Here is a 19051-nt window from a genome sequence, read left to right as displayed (position 1 = left end):
TGTTTGGAGGTTCCAGTCCATTCACTTTGTGACTTGGTGAGGCCATACACCATGACAGATATGCCTGGTAGAGAAAGAGGCTTGGGTCCCCCTGTCCCCCTTCATGGGGACATCCCCAGTGACCTGAGGACCTCCCACTTGGCCTGTCCTCCTAAAGGTTCCGCTGCCTCCCAACAGCACTATGGGCTGGGGACCACGCCCTTAGCGCACGGGTCTTTGGAGGACATTCCAGATCTGAATTACAGCAGCTGCCCTAAACAGAATACCAGGGAAAACAGCAGACTCTGTCGTCTCACGGTTTGGGAGGCTGGAAGTCTGTAATCAAGGTGCTGGTGGCGATTTGGCTCCCAGGGAGGCCTCTCTTTCTGGCTTGCAGATGGCTGCTCTTTTGCTCTGTCCTTCCACAGTCTTTCCTCTATGTGCACTAGGGGGGAGGGAGAGCTCTCAGTGTCCCTTAGAAGGACAGCGTCCTATCATTTAGGCCCACACTTTTGACTTCATCTGACCTTAATTACCTTTTTAGAGACCCCATCTCCACACAGTCACCTTGAGGTTAAAGTTTCAACAGATGAATTTGTCTTGGGTGGTCGGGGACACAATTCAGTCCACAATATGCTTCTTCTCACCATGTGTTCATGCCACTCTTCTTATCTTGTGACCATGCGACCAGTGAAGAGTTTGGATAATGGAGTTGCCATACCAGGCAGCCTACCCTGGTCCCCACCTCCCCTTGTGTGTAAAACCATGACCATTTTGAAAGGCTCTCACATACATGACCTCACCTGGGTAGTGGTGTCTGGCAGAGGTTTGTGACTGCGAGGCACCATGGAGTATCACTGCCCTGTGGCTGTAAGGTGTGGCAGTGGTGGCACCATCTCTGACACAATGTCTGGCAGCAGCACTGTGACTGTGAGCTCAAACAGTGGTGCAGCTGTAACCCACGGTCATAGGCATCCATGAAACCCCATGGCGTGGTGTCCAGCCATGCAATGGTGCCATGCAGGGCTGCAGGGACAGGGTGTCATCCTCAGATGTGACGGTGCCTTTTTACTGTCTCCCTATCAAAATACCCCCGACTTTCCAGCCATCCCCTCAGTTCTTCAAAAGTCCTGACATCTTTTCTGCTTCAGTAGCCAGAGACAATTTCATCACTTACAACCAGTAACCCTGGCTGTAACAACTGGGAAACTGAGGCACAGAGAGGGGAAGGAGCCAGTGCAGGTCACAGAGTTCTTGGTTAGACTAGGAAAAAGAGCCAGCAGGTAGTTTCCCCCTCCTTTCAGCAGCTCTGGTGGCCACAGAGGACAGTTCATGTGGAGTGGGGGAAGGGAGCCGTCTGTCTCCCGCATTTCCGGGACCAGTGTGGGAGCAGGTGCAGCTGCCAGGCGTGGCTGCAGCCTGGGCCGGGGCCAGCACTGGGGAATGCAGCCTGATTCTACCCCTCCCCGCAGGGAAGAGCAAGTGCCGGGGCACCCAGGCCGGCGGATGTGTTTGTCACTACAGCCCCCAGCCAACCCCACGGTGGCTGTCCTGGGTCCCCCAGGGGCCTGAGATGTGTGGGGAGCATGAATGGAGCTCTGTGACCAGCAGCTGTCCTATGGACAGTGCTGGTGCTGGCTGCATAGGTGATGGGGGAAGGAGGGGGGAGGACACGCAGAACTGCTTCCAGAGCTTGGCGTTGCCCTCCTTTCGTCGGGCCCCAGGATGAGGCCCTAGCAAGACAGCAAAGCAACGTCAGAGTCAACCCTGTGGACCACCTGCCCTCCAGACTCCCAAGAGGGGTGAAGTGGGGGGTGCCCCGGGCTAAGCCTGCTCTGGGCTCAGAGGCTGTGAGTCAGTCCTGTCCCTGAGTGCCTCAGTTTCTCCTCTGTATGAGGCTGACAGAACCCAGCCAGAGGGGTCTAGACAGGTAAAAATGAAGGTTCACGTATGCCCTATTGGTAGGACACCGTTTGAGCCTTACCTCCTTGACGGAGATCCTGGGTGGGCACATGGACAGGCCTTCCCCACTTGGTAGAGAGCTGATTTTACTGGCACAGACTGTCTCCCATGTCCCTGCTCCCTGCTTCTTGGGGGTGCTCTTGAGTCTGGTCTTGGAGGTAGCCTTACACATGGGGACTGTCCATGGCATAGACCTGACAGGTCTCTCGAGGCACTTGGGCTCCAGAATTAGCAGCATCTTAAGCTCAGGCTTTTGATGGGAACCACTGGCCTGGGGCTGCAGGTTGAGGAGGGAAATCCAGAAACTCAGAGAGACTGCCTGGCTGGACAGGGCTGCCAGGTGAGGCTGTCACCAGCAGCACAGCTCCTTGGTGGACATCTGTGCTGGGCTGGGGCATGCCTGCCTTCACCAGCGATGACTCTTGGCTAGAGTTGGGGGAGGGCACTGAGGAGGCAAAGTGGGTCCTTGTCCTGCCTGTCCCCTGGATGGGGGGGTGTCCACACCTGGTCCTGGGCCAGGGCTGCTCCTGGGTGGTCAGTCTGTCATCAGGACATCAGGGGTGACTGAAGTGGAGGGGGCATGAAGCAAGGTGGTTAAAGACAGACTTTCAAAGTGGGAGCTGTGTCTCCATGGGGCCAATGTCCCCTGTTGGGTACACTGGGTCCCTTCCCTGACCTCCTCAGTGCCTCAGCCCCACACGGGACGCTTGTTCCAGAGAGGGGCTGCCCCAGGTGGCCTCAGATGGCCACCGCAGTAGCAGTGCAGACCTGCCCACCTCAGCCACGCACAGGCTTCCGCCGGGCAGCCGCAGAACCGAGGCTTGAGAGACCCCGTTGCGTTGCGGGCGCCCCGCCCCTCGGCGGCCAGGTCCCCGTGTCGCCGAGCCCCGCCCGCGGCGCCCGCCGGGCCCGCCCTCCTGGCCCGGCCCAGGGCTCTCGCGGAGCTATTTTGAAAGTGACCCTGGGCTGGGGCGCCCGGGGCGCGGGGAGCGGGCGCGGCGGACGGCGGGAACCATGACAGAAGATGACCGAGGCGGCGCTGGTGGAGGGCCAGGTCAAGCTGCGGGACGGCAAGAAGGTCGGGGCGCGGCGGGGGCGCGGGGCGGGGGCGCGCGCGGGCGGCCGCTCACGCTGTCCTTGTCCCCGCAGTGGAAGACTAGGTGGCTGGTGCTGCGCAAGCCGTCGCCTGTGGCAGGTGAGCGGCCGGGCGGGCGGCGGGGGCGCGGGTGGACCGACGCACGGATGGACGGACGGACGGACGGACCCCGCACGGGCCCTGCAGCGCCGCCGGGCCGGGCCGGGCCGAGCCGAGCGCGCCAGCTCCGCCCGAAATAGCCGGCGTCCCCGCGGCGCTGCTGAAACCCAGCCCCGTGGTAACCGGAGAGCCGCCGCCGCTCGGGCGCCCGACCCGGGGACCCTGCCGCCCCCCTGGAGCCGTAGGTGGCCCGGGGAGACTCGGATCCCGTGCCACCCAGTCCTGGGCTGGGCTGAAGTTGTGGTCCCCCAGCCCCAGGGGCAGCCAACCCCCTTCCCAAAAGGACAGATCGGGGTTCAGAGGGGCTACACCTGGGAGCCAAGCCCAAGCTCACCCCAGAAAGCTGCCCTACACCCAGCAGGATACCCCAACCCACGTTCCTACTGTGCTGTCCCCCGTCCCCCCTTCTCAGGTGGGGCAGAGGCCGTCTGCCAGGTATGAAGAACACTACTTCTGGGTTCAGAAAAAGTGACATTTACCTTGTTTAGGGGAGGCAGGCCTCTGGGAAAAGAGAATAGTCCCACCCACAGCCCCACCCCAGCCAGCACCCCCAGAGTGGGAGAAGGCCAGCAAAGAGCTCCAGCCTGATTCACTTGGTGCAGTTGCCGGAGGGCTGAGGGCCCAGGAGCAGCTGCTGCACAGGACAGGTGCCTTGGAGCCAGCCCAGGCACCAGGGGTCTGTGGGGGAGTGGGGTGGGGCGCTGTGTGGCAGTCTCACACGTGCGGGCGGCCAGAGTGGCTTCCAGCATACCCTGGTGCCTGTCAGCTCCCAGGGAGAGTGCTGTGTGGGGTGCAGCTACTTTTGTGGGCAGTCACTTCTTGCTTGGGTCTCAGCCCCCCTTCCAAGGAGCCTCTGACTCCATGAGCTGTATATTTTTTCCCCTCATTCCTTCATTTCCAGACCCCATGCCAGGGACCGGGGAGAGCAGGGACCCCCAGCAGGCAGCCAGGAGTGGAGAGGCACTTGCCAGGTTGGGAGGGGGCTCAGAGGTGAAGGCTACAAGTGAGCATAAGAGGCGGTGGTCAGTGGTGGCCAGTTACAGAGTTGGGAGTGGCTTAGTTGACAGGTGGGCTGGCACCTGGGAAGAGTGCCCAGGGAAGCCAGGGCCCTAGGAAGGCACCTGAGGCAGGTGCCTACCTGGAAGAATGTCCCCGGGGTGTGGTTTTGATCCCCTCTGGATTAAAGCACTTCCGGAGAGCCAGGGCTAGTAGCTCGCCAACAGGGTGAGCTCACTGGTGAGGGTGCCCTGGGAGTCTGCAGGGCGTGAGGCTCCACTGACCATGTCTATCAGGCATCTCTGGGTTTACCTTGTCCCTGGGCGGCAAGGAGGTAGAAGGCCCTAGGGTGGGCTGGGTAGGAAGCTGTCCCCAGAGGGGAGTCCAGAGCTGGGCCTGGGGCAGGGTGAGAGGTGACCTGTGTGAATAATGGAGGGAAGGTGCCCTTGCCCCTCTGGGTTGTCTGCTTGTCCCTCAGGTGGCTTCTGTGCTGTTTTCCATAGCAGCCCCTCCTCGATCCCACACCCTTTGCTCTGTCCTATCCCCTGTCCCCACTAGATCCTGGCCTTGCTCCTGCCCCCACGCAGCTCCTCCCTCTGGTCAGAGGTCCTGACGCCCCATGCCCTTGAGGAGTGAGTGGCTCAGACTCCACTGATGTGGAGAGGAGAGGAAAGGCCCCTCTTGTTTTAAAATCATTATTTTCCCCTCAGCGAGCCCTGCTCTCTGCTCTCCCATGTGGGCTGCTGTGGGGGCTTCATCAAGCCTGGGAAGGAAGGACCTGAGTTTTGGAGCTGGCACAACCTTTAGGATTATTATAGACAGGGACACTGAGGTCCAGAAACCCAAAGAATCAGGCACAGATACTGGCTGGCTAGCTGGAGCATCTGCTCTGCTCTCAGGCTGACTGTGGGCTTTGCTCAGTCTTTCTGAGTCTCAGTTTTTGGTTCTTGGAGGGCTGGGATTCCCAGCTCAGCATCATAGCTCAGGCAGCCTAGCGGGGGCTGGGACTCGCCCAGAGAGGTGCCATGAACTCTGCCTGCAGGAGACATCCCTGTCCTTGTGCTCATGGCAACAGCAAAGGCCTCAACTCCACATAGTAGCAAGGAGCCCTGAGGCATGTGTCCTACGAATCCTGCAGTTGCCTGTGCCATCCTGGGCCCTACTCAGGACCCCCAACCCACGCAGTAGTGACTCCGCTGACATGGGGCAGGTGTGTTCCAGGAGGACGTGGGAGATGGGACTGGTCCCTTCCTGAGCTGGCACCTCTGGCTTTGGCCTATCTGCGCCTCTTCCTCCTTCTCTGTGGAGAGGACAGGGTGAGTGATAGCCACTTCTCTGCTCCCTAGATGACATTACAGAATAGGACCAGATCCCAAGGCCCAAGCTTCTGGAAGCCCCCATTTTGGGACAGGGACTCAGTGCCTGGGTTGAAAGCTTGGCTCAGCTCCTCTGTGCTGCATGACTGGCAGAGTCACAGCCTCCTTCAGCATCTTTCTCCTTAGTCGGACACTGTCAGGCTGGCCCCTGCCTGGTCTATTCACAGGGCTCTCAGAGGGTGGGAGGCGTGCGTGCTGAGCTCTGAGTGCTCCCCTGATGTCCGTGTTTGCAGGCAGGCCCATGCGTCCTATGAGCCCTCCCACCTGTGCCGGGCCTAAATGACTCTGATTACGATGGAGATCAGGCCTGAGGCTGACATGTGGACCTAAATGACATGTGGACCTAAATGACTCTGATTACGATGGAGATCAGGCCTGAGGCTGACATGTGGACCTAAATGACATGTGGACCTAAATGACTCTGATTACGATGGAGATCAGGCCTGAGGCTGACATGTGGACCTAAATGACATGTGGACCTAAATGACTCTGATTACGATGGAGATCAGGCCTGAGGCTACACACTCAATCCCATCCCATGTGTCATGGCTGCCTGTGCCTGGGGAGGCACCAGCAGGCCAGCCTGTGGCCGCCCAGTGGCTCAGCCACCCCTCAGTCTGGTGCTCTGAGGCACTGCTGAGGGCACTGCCTCAAGGTCACTGTGACCTCCACGGGTAGATCCAGTCACTGCTGGGCCTCCTGCTGTGTGGGTGTGAGCTCTTTTCCTTCCTCCAGGGCCCCACCTCCCTGCCTTCTGGGCCCTCCAGGCCTGCTCACTCTGGAGGCCACAGCTCTTCCTCTCCTGCCTGCCCTCCTGGTGGCTCTCAGCCCTGGCTGTCAAGGCCTTGGGAGCTCATGACTCCATGGTTATTTTTACATCTCCAGACGCCTGTCCAAATGACTGCCTGCAACACTGCTCCGTGTCCGATGGGCTCCTTGGCCTCACCCGTCCAGGGAAGACCCCTGGCTCCAGCCCACACCTCCTCAGGCATCATTCCTCCCACGCAAATCTGGGAGCCATCCTCCACTCTTCATCACTCTCCTGTGCATTCCACCAGGAGGGCGTGTGGCTGGCTGCCCAGAGGGCTGGGGTGGCAAGAGCTGAGGGAAGGTCACTGGTTCCTGCAGCCTCCTCTTCCCCTTTGCTCCTGCCTGGCCCAGGCGCACAGTGTCCTGCACCTGGATAGGCCGTGCTGTCACCCTGGCGCATCCTTCATGCAGCAGCCAAGACAGCCCTCAATGTTCCTTGGAGCTCCTGGGTACCAGGCCTACCTGACCTATTGCCCTCAGCTCAGAGAACTCTTCCACAAGCCTGGCCCTTTGGGTCCCTGAAAAAGCCATGATGCTCTTCCTTGGGGCCTTTGCACTGGCTGCTCCCTCTAAAGTAATCCATTCCCGGTGGGGCTGCTAGGCTGGGTCCTTCAGGATTTATTTGGTTGCTCCCTTCTGGGAGATCCCAGCGCCACACCCAGGTGGTCCCCATCTCACCATATAGGTCACTTGCCTCCCATTCTCTGCATAGCACTGTGCTAGTAGTTGGTTGTGACTTGTCTGTGTGTCCCACCATCTCTGCCCATCAGGCAGTCCCACAGGAGCTGCTGCTCACAGAGCGGCTGGCAGCAGCATTTGCAGAATGAGCTGTGCTGAGCACTTGCAGGGAAGTCCAGTCAGTCTGGGGCAGAGCAGAGGGTGCAAGAGGCACTGGTGAGCCTGGTGGCTGGGCTTAGAGGGGCCCTAGTGGGGACTGGAGGTCTTTTGTCACTCTGATGGAGAATGGACACAGGGCCACTGCCTTTCCCTATCTTTCTTCACATCCCCACGCCCTCGTGGGTGGCCCACCAGGTCCACTTGCAGCAGGATGGAAGGGAGGTTCCAGAGTTCTAGGACACTGGGTGATTTACCACTTGACCCTGTAACCCTTCCAAATACTTAACAATGCTGCTGGTCTGTCCCAGCCCTGGTTGTGGGCTGTGCCTGGTCACATGCATTCTTGCTGCTGCCCAGCATTTGCAGAGGCCTTTGTGTGCCCCAGATTGGGCTCTGCTGGAGCCTCCACTCCATGGGCTGGACATGATCGCCCCTTTCTGGGATGAAAAGCAGAGACTCAGAGAGTCTGGAGAGTGGGTCTCTAGTCACAGAGCTGGACAGATAGGGGCTTGATCACCACTCAGCTGTCCCCAGCTGGGGTCCCCATGTACACTGAGGGGCTCAGTGGGAATGGGAGTGTGGGAGGTGTATGCACGCATGTGCTAACACTAGTGTGGCCTTGTGTGTGTGTGCATGAGTGAGTGTGTGCACTGGTGTCCACAGGAGGGTGTGCATGTGTGTTTGACTGTGTTGGCCTGGGCCAGGTTGCTGGCCCCTGCCTGGTACCCTAGATGTGCAGTGTCAGGGGGTAGCATTCTCTGTCAGCTTTTCGGTGCTGTGACAAGCACCTGAGGCAAGCTCTCAACGGGAGGATTTGCTTTGGTCACAGTTTCAGAGGTGTCACTTTACGATCAGCAGGTCCATTGCTTTGGGCCTGTGGCGAGGCAGACACCTGGCCGAAAAAGCATGAGGCAGAGGAGGCTGTTCAGCTCACAGTGGTCAGGAAGCAGAGAGAGAGGAGCCAGGGGTGAGATGCACTCTTCAAAGGCACACGCCAGGGACCAGCTTCCTCCAACCAGCCTGTTTAGCTCACATGTGACAGTCCCCTCTCAATAGTACCAGCAGCTGGGGACCAAGCCCACCCAAACGCACAAGACTTTGGAGGCATTTAATATCCAAACCATAACAGTAATCTAAACCCCCTGGTCACCAGCCCTGACCTGGGACCTGAATCTGTGATCCCTGTCCCTGTAGCACTGGCTTTAACAACAGAGTGACAGGGGCTGAGGGTGGGAGGTGGCAGCAGCTGCTCTGACTCACACCCATGTGCAGGGTCCACTTTCGCCTGCCACTCAGTCACCTCCCTACACCCAGGCTAATGGAGCAGCATGCTGGGGACTGAGGGTTGGGTGGACGTCAGCTGCTTCCCCAGGCAGGTGGGTGGGGGCTTCTAACCCAGCATCAGCTCCACCCTGATCTGTTCCTACTTGAAAATGCAGTTGTTTCCCGGCGTGGTGTTTTGCCTTCCTATGGCTGCGACGCTGGAAACCGAGTACCACAAACAGACTTCAAACCGTGGACATTTGTTCTCTCACAGTTCTGGATGCACAGGCAGGGCCACACTCACATGGGAGGCTCTTGGGGGGCCCTCTGTGCCTCTCCCAGCTCCTGGTGGCTCCAGATGTCCTTGGGTTGTGGCTGCATCACTCCAGCCCCTACTTCCATCTCTACTTGTCTCCTCCTCTTCTGTATTGTACAGGAGCACTTTGGTGTCTACAGGATCACTGCAGATAAATAAGCCATGAGCTTATTATGAGCTTATGAGACTCTGTCCTAGCTGTCACACTCACAGGTCCCCAGGATGAGGAGGGGACATAGTTGGGGGCCACCATTCAGCCACCTTTCCAAATGTCATCCTCACAGGTCATCTCCAGGGTTAGGAGGGGACATGTTTGGGTACTCACTGACTCCCAGTGTCCTTGAGGCATAGGTTGCAAGTCCCAAAAGATCAGACAGGCCGAGGGGTGGCATCAACCACCAGGAAGAAGGTCTCAGGACGCACAGGCCCCCTAAGCCAGTTTTGCAGGTGCAGATGTGGAGGCTGGGGAAGATGTGCCGGGCAGCCAGGGTCACAAGGAAATTCCACTGCAGTACAGGAGGTGGCAAACTCCGGTTTCCGGGCCAGTCCAGCCCAATCCAGCCCAGCACCTGTTAGAAACCCGGCTTCAGTGGGAACGTTCACACCATTCCGGCCGTGCTGTCTGTGGCTGTGTTTGAGTGGGGTGGTTGTTTTGGAGACCACAAGCCCACAGAGCTGAAAGCGGTTGCTATCTGGTGCTCTGCGGGGAAGGTCGCTGACAGGTGACGATCTCATCGTGCTCTGTGGTCTGAGAGGCAGAGCGGTGGGCGTGTGGCCCACAGGGAGTAGCCTGTGTGTCTGGAGCGGGTGGGTGGGTGGACTGATGACGGTATCAAGGGCAGACCAAGGGCTACATGGCCAATCTGAAAAAGCAGGTTATTGGCCAAGGTGCCACCACCCCAGGTGGGTCCTCAGGGGAGAAAGGGCCCTGGTTATCAGCCTGCGAAGGAGCAAGGAAGTAAAAGGAGCCAAGGTGGCTTGGTCAATGTGGGCAGTGTGGGCGAGCTGGAATTAGCCTGGGGTACGTAGTGACCAGATCCCACCAACTTGGCCACGCAGCAATATGGTACTGGAGACAGAAGTGTGACTCCATGTGGTTGCAGGAATATGTGAGCACGTATTGAGTGCTTACTGCATGCCTCCAGGGACTCACGCCTCCCACATGTCCTGTGGCCCCGCTGCAGTGGGAGTCCTATTTCCCCACGTTACAGATAAGGAAACTGCAGCCTCCCTGAGGTCGCGCGGAAGGGGATGCTGCACGGCCTTCCGGTTGTGGGGAGGACCCACGGCACGGTAGGCCGAGGTGGGACCTCTGTGGGGTGGGAGTGGCTTTGGTGGAAATTTCTGCTGCTGTCTGTGTAGCTGTGGCAGAGCTCTTAGGGGCCGTGGCTCCTGCAGGCATTCTGACTCGCCCTGGGCATGGCGGGCTGAGGCGGTGGGGGTACATCCTGGTGGCTGTGGCTGTGGTTGTCCTGTGCTGTTCCTGTGACTTTGTGGAGCCTTCCTGTGTGCCTGCTTATCCCTTGGGTTTTCGTTTCTTGGTGTCCGGGTCACACGTTGGGGGACAATTGCAGAGGACGTATGCTGTTTATGCCACCTTATTCTATTTTCTTCTCCCCGGCCCTGGCTTCTTGCTTTCTGCCTGTGAATTTCGTCTATACCACAGCCTCTTCTCAGGCTGTGCTCAGGAGAGACTGTGCTGGCAACTCTGGGAAGGACAGGTGGTTTTCTGCTGGTTCTGGTCTTTGCTTTCGCAAATCGGGAATGCCTTTGCCTTTTTTTTGGTTATAACCATTCAGATACTAAAGCTAGATTCTCAAATAGGAAGTGAAAGCCCCTACTGCTCCCATAGGCCCCATTTTTGCTGGCACATGTGCGGCCTGAGGGCATCGTTGGTTCATGGAGACAGACTGTGTGGCCTTCAAAGGCAAAACTGCTACCCTTGCAGAACCCAGAGGCCTCACCTTGCTGTCATCTGGACTTTTCTGCTTCACCTCCTTCTCGTTCAGGTGGAGATGATCCCTTAAGGATCTTCACGTGGATTTGGGGTTGTCTCACACGAACGGTGTTTAGGTGTTTTCATTAGGCCCAAACCTGTGCCCTCCTCGAACACGGGGCACCTGGGATCCTGGTACTGCTGGTGGCCTGGGTGGAGAGGGTCTGCTTACCAGGACCTGCTCCCATGGAGGGTGTGGAGAGCAGGATCTTGGTTTCCTGGTTCGAACAGTCTCTCCGGTGGAAGAATTGATCACGGTCACATGGGGAAATGGCCAGTGTTGTGCTGACAGCGCTGGGGTGAAGTGAAGTGGCTGGTGGAAGGGGCCTGGAAAGCATGGGGCTTGGGGTGGGACCCAAGACCCAGGAACTCCCTCCTGCCCCAGGGCCGGAGCTCAGGTCACAGCCTGGAGACCAAGAGAATAGGAGGTGACATGGGTCTCAGTGTGGCAAGGAATGGGCACAGGGATGGGGAAGGCCAGTCCAGGCGTAGGGCTAAGGTGGGAGACCTGAGCAGCCCAGCAGGTTCTACACCCGCTCCCCTGAGCCACCGACCACAACCCCTGCAGCTCCAACTGTGGCCAGGGCGGGGCCTGGGGCATGGCGAGTACCCTGGTGGGGGTCCAGGTCCCAGCCACAGGGGTAGAGTCAGTAGGCCAGGCCAGTCATAAAATAAGCACTCAGGCCCACTCCTGCTCCTGTGGCTGGTCGTCAGGGATCCTCCCACTTTGTGCACAGGCTGGGACGGGTGCATGCGACCCTTGCTCAGGATCACCCCTCAATCCAGAGTCTCTACCCAGCCATGCTGGAGGCCGTGCTGAGGCCTGGCGGCAGGGGTGACATAGGCAGTGCCCTCACGGTCCCGCCCTTTTTGTCTCTCTCCCTGTCTGAGCAGACTGCCTCCTGATGCTGGTCTACAAGGACAAGTCTGAGCGCGCCAAGGGCCTCCGGGAGCGCAGCAGCCTGACCCTGGAGGACATCTGTGGCCTGGAGCCTGGCCTGTCCTACGAGGGCTTGGCCCACACGCTGGCAATCGTCTGTCTGTCCCAGGCCGTCATGCTGGGCTTTGACAGCCGGGAGGTCATGTGTGCCTGGGATACCCGCATCCGCTACGCTCTGGGCGAGGGTGAGTGACCAGAGTGGGAGTCAGACCGAGCACAGGCCCCTCCCTAAGTGTTCCAGGCCCTCGCGGACATGGGCTGCAGAGAGGTAATCAGGAAGAGAAGTCGCGGAGGAGCTGGCCCTGTCTCGGGTGCTCAGCCGGTGGTGGGGTGAGGCAGGGGCTGTGGGCCTTCTGAACTCCTTAAACTGACCTGTTAGCTAAAACTGGAGCCCTCTGCCTAGGCTGGCAGAGGATCTAAGGGGATCTAAGGGGATCTAAGATCTAAGGCTCTAAGGGGAGTGTCCTCCCAAAGCCCTCCCCTTTTGTCCCGCATGGGCTGTGCAAGCCCACAGCCTGTGCAGAGGCTTCTAGCAGAGACCCAGGAGCACATGCTGGAACCGGGAGCTGGCTGGGTAGGGGAGGAGGATGGCGTTGATGGCTCTGGGCTGCCGTGTGGACCGACAGGGAGCTCGGCGTGCCTTTGAGGACGGCCACTGTCTGTGGAGCAGGGGAGGCAGGTGGGTGGCCTTGGGTGGGCAGGGCTGGCTGGGGCTGGGGCCCTGCACTCTCAGCGGCTGCGTGGTCGGTGCCGGAGCCTGGGCCAGCAGTGAGGATGGGAAGGGGGACCAGGGGCTGAAGGAGACATGAGCCTTGGATCCTGAGACTGAGTGTGCAAGGGAGACATGGCCTTGCACTCGCTAGATAGGTTCTCCACCACTTGAGCTCTGCTCCCAGCCCTTTTTGCGTTTAGTTGTGTTTTTGGATAGGGGCGCAAGTTTTTGCCTGGGCCGGTTTTGTCTGGCTAGGAGCCTCCTACCTATGCCTCCGGTTTAGGTGGAATTCCAGGCCTCCACCATCGTGCCCAACTTGCTGTTTGAGAAGGGGGTCTCACTGACTTTTTTTTGCCTAGAACTGCGATACTCCCAATCTTTCCTGAGTAGCTGGGATTACAGGCATGCCACACCACCATGCCTGGTTGTGCATCACTTTTTAAGTTTTAATACTTCATTAAAGCATTGTTGCCCTCACTAACTGAGTCTGTAGGTGCCTGAGATGTGAGCTCTGGTCCCCTCCCCATCCAGGGGATGAGTCTGGTGGGCACTTAGTCCAGAGGATGGTAGACAACTCAGTGAGAATGCGTCCAGAAAGCTCTCAGTGGGGGCTCTGGCCTGGCTCTGCACAGAGCCCCTGTCTTTATCTGGGTCTGGCAGGGTCAGCCCACATGGTGGCAGGGCTCCCCAGGCATTTTTATAGACATCCTGAAACAAGTCCTGATGTGGCCTGCCTGACCCCCAGCAGGGCTGTGGAGCGAGGGCATGCCCATGGCCACAGCTTGGAGGAGGAGGCAGTGGCACGGGAACCAGGGTCCCTTTGGCTCCAGGAGTTGGAGATGAAGTGGGCGGTGCCTGCCAGTGGACACCAGGCAGCAGAACACCGTCTTTCATGGGGTTGCTACCTTCCTAGGTGAGGGGAGGAATTTTCAGACAGTGGGCTGGAGAGGACAGTGCTTATGACCATCTTCCTCTGAGGGACTTTCAAGGGGGCTAAGGCCAAGCTGAGGTAGTGGACAGGCCCCAGTGAGGCCAGGGCAGCCATAGCTGCCTTTGAGGGGTACTGGTGGCAAGGAGCACCACTGTCAGAGAGAGGTCCATGGATTCCTGAGTGTCCCTACACGGAGTGAAATGCAGTCCCTGCTGTCCACGTGTTGTCCTCCCTGAGCCTTGGTTTCCCCATCTGTAAAATAGGACTGTCCTCGGTGGGAGAGGTTCCCGAGGGGTACGATCTGCGCATAGGTTCCACCTCAGGTGTGTTTACCTGCATTGTGGCCCCGAGGCCACGCCTGCCTGGTTAGGATGGGAGGGCCAGCCAAAAGTCAGTGATCAGGCCCCTTGGAGAACCGGCTTCCCTCGACTGAGGTAGTTCCCGAAAGATAGGAGGGAAGATAAATGGGCCCCACCTAGGCGTCCCCTCCACCCTCCCCCGTGCTGCCCATGGTGCAGCCATGAAGGCGGGGCCTGGGGGGGCCATACTGCCTTTACCCACACATCCTGTCTCATGCCCTTTTGCCCCCTGTCCGGCCCTCAGTGCACAGGTTCCACGTGACAGTGGCTCCCGGCACCAAGCTGGAGAGTGGCCCAGCCACCCTCCACCTCTGCAACGACGTCCTCGTCCTGGCCAGGGACGTCCCTCCAGCTGTCATGGGGCAATGGAAGCTGTCTGATCTCCGACGCTATGGGGCTGTGCCAAACGGATTCATCTTTGAAGGCGGGACCAGGTGTGGGTACTGTAAGTACACATGGGGCACCGGGGGCCACCTGAACTGACAGGCCTGTGCGCGCTGGCTCGGCTGACCTTGGGGACCCACTGGGAGGCTGCTAGTTGTGTTCCCATGCCTCAGGACTGCGTCACTCAGCAGGAGAAAAGCCCAGCACTCAATATAGAACCTGTACCTCTAGCACTCTGCTCTTCCCTGGGGTTGGGAGGAACTCCAGGTTGCTTGGGGAGAGGAGGAGGGATCCAGGCATCTCTGGAGCAAGGCCTAGTGTCACAGAAGTTGACAGGTTGAACAAAATGCACTGAGCGAGGACATAGCAGTCCTCCCGTGGGTGCTGCATGTGGACCAAAACATTTGAAGACCAAGAATTCCTCCTGGACACAGCAGCCACCCAGAGCTGCCCAAATGTCAGTGAAGGGATGACCAAGCCACAGGGGGGGACAGGCCCCTTGGGGTTGTGAACGCCCCTTCCCTGAGCTCTGAGCCTCATGACCCATCTGTGACCAGGTGAGAGCAGAAACCAGGGTGACTTGGCAGGATCTGGGCCAGTGTGTGGGACGCGAGAGGAGGGGACAGCCAGGATGGGGGCAGGGTGCATGGAGTGGCACTTGAGGAGAGCAAGGCCATTTGCATGGAGTTTGAGGTGCCCACCAGGTCATTGCAGGAATGGGGTGGTCCCGGTGTCCCCTGCCTGCTGTTCTGGGAGTGAGCTGTCAACACGAGGTTGGGCACAGACCTGCACTTGTTGCAGGAGGGAATGAAGCCCCTTCTCCCATCTCCAGAGGCCTGCGCTTGTCTCTTCTGACTGCCCAGGGCTCAGGTGGCCTCCTGGGAGGCAGGGTATAGGGTGTGCCACACATGGTACCTAGCACACATGTCCCTATCTTTCTTAGGCTGGGATTGACCCTCTGGGGTAGAGGAGGGGATGGTGGCTCCTGCCACCTGGCTGGGACTCCACCTGTCCTTTCCCTGTCAGATGTGACCCATGTCTGGGCACAAGGTGTAAGTGGGAGACTAATTCCTCACCTGGCATACATGCTTGGTGTGGCCGGGTGGGGTGTGGGTTCCCTGGGCTCTGGTCTGCAGTGTGCCCCCATCTCTCTGGGCAGAGCAACTGCAGGTGCTGATGTCAGTTGTGCTGGCCACTGGCCAGCTGGGCTCCTTGTTCAACAAACAAAGGGTTGAGGGGAGGTGGGGATGAGTGGAGGTGGGGACAGAGGTGGGGACAGAGGTGGGGACAGACTCATATCAGCACCTGGTCCCACTGTCTGTGCTGGATCCTGGGAGCCAATGCAGGGGTTCTTTGGTTGGAGACCAGTCCTGCCAGAGCATTTGGGGAGATGAAAAGTGACCTGCAAAGGTGTTAGCAAAAGGACAAATAAGGAGGGGAGCAGTGGTGCGAGTTCTCATTGGGCCAGGTGGGGACCAGAATGACATCATGGCCTGTGGGGAGCACAGCCATTTCCCATGCCAGCTCTGGTAGCTTGAGGGTGAGATGAGCCAACTGAGTCCTCTCTGCTGGGTAGAGCTCAGCCCTCCTCTTTGGCACATCTTGGTAGGAGGGGAGTTGGAGTGACCCGTGGCTGGGGTGATGAGTTGGCTGGTTGTTGGTTGGGAGATACAGGCCACAGTCACAGTCATGCACCTGGGTTCCTGAACTGCTCTGAGACCCTGAAGGAGAAGGACTTGTCTTCTATTCTGTGTATGGAGTTCGGCCACAGACTTCAGATGGCTGGGGTGGTGCTGGTCAATGCGTCTCCAGCTGGGTGGGGCAGAAGGACCTGTTCTTGGAGACCTTTTTTTTTTTGTCTGGGATGGAATGGAATAGGACCCACTGGCTATCTGTCCTTGGAGGCTGCCGAGCTTCCAGCTCTGTCTCTTGGTGTGTTTGGGCTCCTTTTGCTTGTCAACGAAAGAGATTCTTGCCTGGCACTGAGTGATGACTTTCCTGAGAGGACAGAGGCCTGGCACGAGCTGGTGTGTTGTCCCCAGGCAGTGGGCAAAGCAGGGTGAACTATGTGAGCCAGCTCTGTGCCTCTGAGCAAGGTACTGAATTAACTCTGGGCTGCAACGAGCCACCTGGAACGCAGTGCGTGGTGTCAGGATGTCTGGGTCCCTCGTCAGGGCACGGCACTCTGAGGAGTTCTTCTCCCTCCAACTCCAAGCCTCACTCAGATCCATGGTCGCCCACAACTGGAGAACATTGTGTGGGGCTGAGTTAAAGTGGCTCTCAGATGGTCACAGAAATAATCTCAGCCAAGCAGTGATGTCCCAAGGCAACACTGGGCAGGGGTTAGGGTGACAGAGGCTCACCTCTAGGATGGCGTGGACAGATCCTGGCCATCCTAGAGGTGGCATTTGCAGTCTTGTGCAGTCAGTGGCCTGTCTCCATGTCCTGGTCTGCTGTCGCAGATGTCCACAAACAGGGTAGTGGTGGGGAAGGTTAAAGCAACAGAACTGAGTTCTTTCACAGTCTGGGGCTAGAAGTCCCCAAAACAAGGGGTCAGCACAACCTCATTCTTGGGGTTCTGGAGGTCCTTTCTGTCCCCTTCAGAGCCTAGGGTTTCCAGGCATCTTAGACTTGTGGCCACATCCCCTAGTCTGCTTCTGCCTTCTCTTCTGCCTCATAAGGACACTGTCACTGGATTTAGGACTTAAGAGTTTTGCTTTTCTCAGCTTCAAGATATGAACACATCTTTTAGGGGCTGTGACTATTTAGGGGCCACCATGCAGCTGTGACCATTGTAGAATTTGGGTCATGGTGGTCTGTGGTCCTGGCCACGTCTATCCTGGAGGAGAGAGAGCTGAGGCCCTGGAAGGTCTTGGGTGTCTATGATTGACGTCCTCTTCCTCCCCTGACTGAGGTTCCAGCCTGGCCCTGGGTCCCCCAGCCATGACCTATGTCCCCACTCCCAGCAGCTTTCCAGACAGCACAAGGGTGCTTCTTATCCACTCCCCACATGTGGCATGGCTGGGTGTCAGGGGCCATGTGGGTGGAGGAGAGAGGCGCTGGAGGGCCACTCGTCTTGGGACAAGCTCAGGTGGCAGGGAGAAGTGAGTGCAGGGGCCAGGTGGACCATGAAGGGATGGCAGCAGGGGTGGTGGTGGTGGATGGGGTATGAGGAAGCTGGGCATTAAGGATGAGCAGAGGACCAACTCAGCCAGCAAGTCCCTGTCCCTTATATCTGCCCCTGCGAGGAGTATCCCCCCATCCACGTGAGCCCAGCCCCGTCTGAACAGGGACAGTGTCCTTCATGCTGGAATGTAGCTGGTGGTGGACAGGGCTGTCCCCGAGCTGTGGTCAGAGTACCTTGGTGACCACCCCTCGAAGACACCAGCATACCCATCCTGACATTCCCAGTCAGCAAGGCCTCCACAGAGTGTCCCTGTGCTGGGCCCTGCAGACAGCACATTTAAAAGGAGACTGACTTATTTCCATTTCTAAGCTTTGACTCTGGCCCTAAACACCACACTATCAGTATCATGGTCACTTGTGTGTGTGTGGGGGGGCGGGGGTGTCCCCCTTTTGGTGGCATTTTACAAGGTTAGCATTTGAGACCCATAGCCAGTGTGATTCTGACACACAAAATCAAAGCCCATGTTTTTGAGGATCCTACAGGGACATATGGCTTTGGGGAAATGTGAGAGAAAGGCATTGAGAGGGGTGGGAGGGTGGCCATGGCCCGGGTCCTGTCACCGGGGCAGTGTTTGGTGGGTGTTGGGTAGTGACACCAACAGGTCTGTGTTTAAGATGACAGTAACGTTGGGTTCAGGGTACAGAGGGTCTGGAGGGAGAGACTGAGGGCTAGGAAGGTTCTGGTTCTGGTCCAAATGAGAGCAGGCAAGGCTGATCCTGTAGCAGATGGGGGGGCATGGGTTCCAGGGGTGCTAACCATGTGGTGACTGATGGGAGAGAAGGCAGGTGGTGGGAGAGGAGGAGGCTGGGATGGAGTGGGGTGCAGATGGTTACTCCTATGCAACGCCCCCCATCCAGTGCTTTGCCCCTTGTGGAGGAAATGGGGGTGGGCTGGGCAGAACACATCCGGTGCAAAGGCCCTGTTCTCCTCCAATGGGGCAGCAGTGCAGTGACATTTATGGACTGTGGCCACTTGTACAGGCCTCGATGCTTCTAGAGTGGATCCTACATTCTGTCACTTGTGCTGAGTCGAGTGCTCTGGCTGGGGCCACCTGTCTGACCTCCATGGCCTGTGGTTATGTCCACCCTGCTCAGCAGGTTCCACTTGGCCTGGTTAATGGGTGGAACCATTCTCTCTTGGAGACTGGGCCCTATCAGTATCTTGGGGCTCAGAGCTGCTCCCACACGGGGCAGGAACCCAGGCCAGCCACAGCAGGCCTCCTGTGAGTGCCCCTGGGGTTCACTAAGCCCACTGTGATCTCTCTAGAGGCCTGATTGTGCTGGCACACACACTGGGGGCACGCACTCCACCCCTGCTTTACAGACTGGGAGACTGAGGCTTCTCTGTCCTGGGTGTTTATGGAGGCAGTGGCTGAGATGGGCCAGTCTACCAGCTGCTCCTTATCTACGAGGCTGCCCCTGGGGTCTGAGGTGGGGGCCATGACTGCTGCTCTATGGCTTCTGTCCATGGTGTGCCTGCACAGGCATGGGAGGGCTGCCCATGGAACAAAAGGCCCTCTTGGGCAAAGTGGGCAACAAGCCGGGCTTCCAGAGAGCAGGACCAGCTGCTAGATAATTCAGACACGGCCAGCTGTCAGCAGCCTCCACTGCACTTCCTCCAGGAGCAGTTTGGCTGTAGGCCATCTGCTGTGGGTGGAAGAGCGGCCTGAGGGGCACGCGCAGTGTCCCCTAACCTCTGAGATGGGCTGTGTGGCCTCATGGGGGCTGGGTAGACTGTGTGTTTAGCTC

The 19051-nt window shown here is 58.4% G+C and overlaps 1 protein-coding gene across 2 annotated transcripts in view; it reads left to right on the top strand.

The window, feature by feature from the left end:
* The first annotated feature begins 2853 nt into the window (after positions 1-2853).
* Dok7 (docking protein 7) overlaps positions 2854-19051 on the top strand; it is a 32042-nt gene continuing 15844 nt past the window's right edge. The window contains exons 1-4 of one of the 2 annotated variants that reach the window (XM_074042700.1): positions 2854-3019; positions 3091-3136; positions 11685-11915; positions 13977-14177. In XM_074042700.1, coding sequence (XP_073898801.1) covers positions 2966-3019; positions 3091-3136; positions 11685-11915; positions 13977-14177 — 532 coding nt within the window. In that variant the 5' untranslated portion in view covers positions 2854-2965. The remainder of the gene's footprint in view (positions 3020-3090; positions 3137-11684; positions 11916-13976; positions 14178-19051) is intronic. The other variant, XM_020165328.2, reaches the window with a different exon arrangement.

Source organism: Castor canadensis, chromosome 9 (genome assembly GCF_047511655.1).
Source record: "Castor canadensis chromosome 9, mCasCan1.hap1v2, whole genome shotgun sequence".
Lineage (NCBI taxonomy): Eukaryota > Metazoa > Chordata > Mammalia > Rodentia > Castoridae > Castor > Castor canadensis.
The sequence above is the reverse complement of the archived record's forward strand: the minus strand, read 5'-3'. Positions and strand labels throughout refer to the sequence as shown.